The sequence below is a fragment of the Sinocyclocheilus anshuiensis genome, unplaced genomic scaffold, assembly GCF_001515605.1.
Source record: "Sinocyclocheilus anshuiensis isolate Anshui unplaced genomic scaffold, SAMN03320099.WGS_v1.1 scaffold1867, whole genome shotgun sequence".
Taxonomy (NCBI): Eukaryota; Metazoa; Chordata; class Actinopteri; order Cypriniformes; family Cyprinidae; genus Sinocyclocheilus; species Sinocyclocheilus anshuiensis.
The window spans coordinates 69,738-73,443 of NW_015548298.1; the positions used below are offsets into that span (position 1 = coordinate 69,738).

The 3,706-nt window shown below is 38.4% G+C and overlaps 1 protein-coding gene across 4 annotated transcripts in view; it reads right to left on the reverse strand.

Annotated features, from left to right (window-relative positions):
- The window catches only part of setd5 (SET domain containing 5), a 57,968-nt gene that overhangs the window by 3,002 nt on the left and 51,260 nt on the right, over positions 1-3,706 (reverse strand). For all 4 annotated transcript variants that reach the window (XM_016443828.1, XM_016443827.1, XM_016443826.1 and 1 more), the window contains 3 exons: positions 2,367-2,626; positions 1,522-1,667; positions 1,342-1,424 (listed from right to left, as the gene is read on the reverse strand). In XM_016443828.1, coding sequence (XP_016299314.1) covers positions 1,342-1,424; positions 1,522-1,667; positions 2,367-2,626 — 489 coding nt within the window. The remainder of the gene's footprint in view (positions 1-1,341; positions 1,425-1,521; positions 1,668-2,366; positions 2,627-3,706) is intronic.

Genomic DNA, 3,706 nt, shown 5'->3' on the forward strand with positions numbered 1-3,706 from the left:
ACACAGACACACACAGACACACACACACAGACACACACAGTGCCTTGCGAAAGTATTCATACCCCTGTATGTTATACTTATACTTACACCAAGTATGTTGCTGCCTTATGTTAAACTGCTTTAAATTAGTTTTTTCACATCAATCTACACTCTATACACCAAAATGGTAAAGCAAAAAAACATGTTTTAACATCTTTGCAAATGTATTATTATGATGATTCCATTGCATGCAAGTATTCATACTCTTATCTGGAACAGTTGAAATTTAGCTCAGGACCATTCATATTGCTTGTAGATGTTACTACACTTCGAGTGAAAACAACCTGTGGTAAATGCAATTGATTGGGTATGATTTGGAAAGGCACACACGCCTACTGAAGGACAAACATCATGGCCAAACTCAATCCTCTCCTCAGTGAAGACACATGAAAACACACTTGGCATTTGCAAAAAAGCACCTAAAGGACCCTCAGACTGTGAGAAACAAGATTCTCTGGTCTGATGAACCTCAATTCTAAGCATAATGTTTGAAGGAAACCAGCTCTGCTCATCACCTGCAGAGTGCCATCCCAAAAGTAAAGTGTGCTGGTAGCAGCTTCATGCTGTGGAGCTGTTTTTCAGCGGCAGGGACTGAGGGACACATCAGAGTAGAAGACAAGCTCAATGCTTAGATAGCCTTAATGAAAACCCAGTCCAGAGCACTCAGAATCTCAGACTGAGCAGAAGGTTCACCTTCCAACAGGACAATGACCCTACGCACACAGCAAGAGTGGCTTATAGACAACTCTGTGAATGTCCTTGCACTCCTTGCATTCAGCCACAGCCTGGGCTTGAACCCAATCAAATATTTCTGGAGAAACCTGAAAATGTGCGTCTGCCCCCATCCAACCTGACAGAGCTTGAGAGGTACAGAGGCGAGGAGAAGAATAGCAGATAATTGCCAAATGCTGATGAGCAAAGCTTGTCACATCAAACAAAAAAGACTTTGCTTTGTCAATATGGTGTTTGGAGTGTAGATTGATGTGGGAAAAAAAGTACTTTAAGGCAGTTTAACAAGACAGCAACATAAAATGTGGGGGGAAAAAAATGAAGGGATATGAATACTTTCGCAAGGCACTGTGTGTGTGTATATATATATATATATACACACACACACACACACATACATATAGATTGAATACTTGAGCAGCAGTCTTTGTTAGCATAAGAGATATCTTTCAAAACAAACAACTAAATCTTAATTACTCCAAACTTTTGACTGGTAGTGTATGAATTCCATAACATTTTCTCAAATACATGTTACATCTTTTTTTCCTCTGTTGTGCATCGTGAACATTCTACCTGATGTGGATGAAGCGAAGGACTTTTTAAGGGAGAGGCCAGAGATGAGCTTTGAAGATCAAACCTGTCCATCTCAACAGCATCTGACAAGACAAAGAGAATTAGTCAAACTCTGCTGCTAAAAGCATACTTGACTGTTATCGAACAGAAAACAAACACAATAAAAAATTAAAATCATACCAGAGCTCGTGGCACGACTGCTGATTTGGTAATTAATTCCAGCATCTCCTCTATTAAGGGCACGCTCTATGTTCAGATTACCCCTCAGAACACGCTCCAGAGCACTCTGTCCCTCCCTCAACCGCTCAACTGATGTAGGGACCATCCTGATAGACACAGACAGAAAGTCACAGCAGGTCACATTCATGATGACCGTTCATTAGCAATCTGTGAGAATGTGTATGAAGAGCTAGTATTTAACAGGATCAGGTTTATTAAATTAATTGAAATAAAGATAAAACTAAGCAAAATATAAATATTTGATGAAAAACAAACTGAACTCCTGAATAACTAGAAATAAAAACGGAAACTAAAATAAAAATATTAAACCTAAATAAAAATTAAAATAAAAACATGAATAAAAATTAAAAATGCACATAAAATTGACCAAAAAAACAATGCAATGTTAACAACAGCACCAAACACTGAGGTTTATGCAATTACATTTCTCTAGTGCGTAGGCCCAAAAAGTTAGATCACAGTAAAAATGCACAAAAAGCACAAAAGCCTGTACACAATGTCCTTCAAGAACAATTCTTCAGAAGTCTTTATTCACAGATCAGAAAAAAAAAAAAAAAAAATTTAATAACATTATTTTTATGAATAAAGACTTTTGAAGATTTTTTTTCTTAAAGGATATTGTGTGTGGGCTTTCATGTTTTTATTGAGAGTAAACTAAAACTGAAAATGTAAATTTAAAAACTAATTCAAAAGCTTAACAATAACCACAACAGTGTGAAAACAATAAGATAACACTGAGCAGAACTGTTGACATTGGTTGGCATGAATCTGTGTTCTTTTCTCACCAGTGGTTGGACTCCGGTCCGCCCAGCACTGTGGTCTGTGTGTGGTTTCCAGACCTGATGCCAGGAGGACTGACCTCCTCTATCTGTGGAAAAGCTTGTCGTTCTGGAGAGAACGAATTGTGCGGAGAGACTGAAGGCTGAAAATGCGTGCGCGGCTGTCCTGGAGACTCTGTGCGAAGAAAAATGGAGCTGAGGTTTGTGACATGAGGCGCTGGGTCCCTTGGCCCTTTCTTTCTTTCCCTGTACTCCAGCAGAGAGACCTACATGGAAATAAAGAATATAAGTGTGACTAAAAGATGCATATGGATGACGAATAGGCATGCAGTTCTGTCCTTCAGTATCATTTCTTAGTACACGCATGCATAGTAACATTCACGTTCACATAAAGCAACTCATGCATGATCATTTGATGCAGAATGACATCATCTATAACTTCAATGGGTATGAGAAAGACACAGCATGCATTATCACCCAATGCTGCTATTCAGAAAAACACCACATTAAATGCTCGTATTATCCCAATCAAAAGCTGTTTAATAAAATTAAAAAGTGTTTTCTTTCAGCTAGAACTTGTAAAAATAACAGCAGACCATGAGAAAAGATTTTTAAACTAAAATTCTAGACTTCATAACAACGGCAAAGAAAAACCCACACAAACATACAGACATATTCACCATGAGAATTGCTTTTAGATTAGACAATGAAAGCACTGGTGTCTTTGAATGAATACAACCGGCTCTGCAGCAGTTAACTTTTTTTGCTCAATTTGCTCAATACAGATGAAGGAGTACATCATCTGGAGATGCAAATGTTATGGACATGCACACTTCTAGATGGAGGCCACTTATGATATTCACCATATTCTGCCCTGGCTTGAACTGGCCCCTTAGAGCTAATGCCTGGTACCCAGACAAGCCAGCCAGCTGACTACCAGCACTCACCATGACCCTCTGCCTTGAGAAAAGGGTGGAAAGAAAGATTTTGCAAGAGTTTTAAGAGCGAAGAGGAGGAAGTGAGAAACAGGGAGCAAATCAAAGACAGAGCAAGAGTTTCATGCAAGATAGAGGACCACCCTTCATGATATAAAAGTACACGAGAAACAGGAATTAAACCGCCTAGGTTTCTCTAAGCTTTAAGAATAGTTCTTTTGGAATAAACAGTTTCAGTTTATAGTCCAGCAGTTATTTCTTTACATTACACCAAGTCAAGAAATATCCTGTTAATTACATATGTTAATTTGTAAAGATGGGATGAGATGATGCTAAGGGAGAAGCACATTGGTTAGGGTAACAGGGTAAGAAGAAGATTTCCAAACAGAAGATCTAAACAAAAGATTTGAC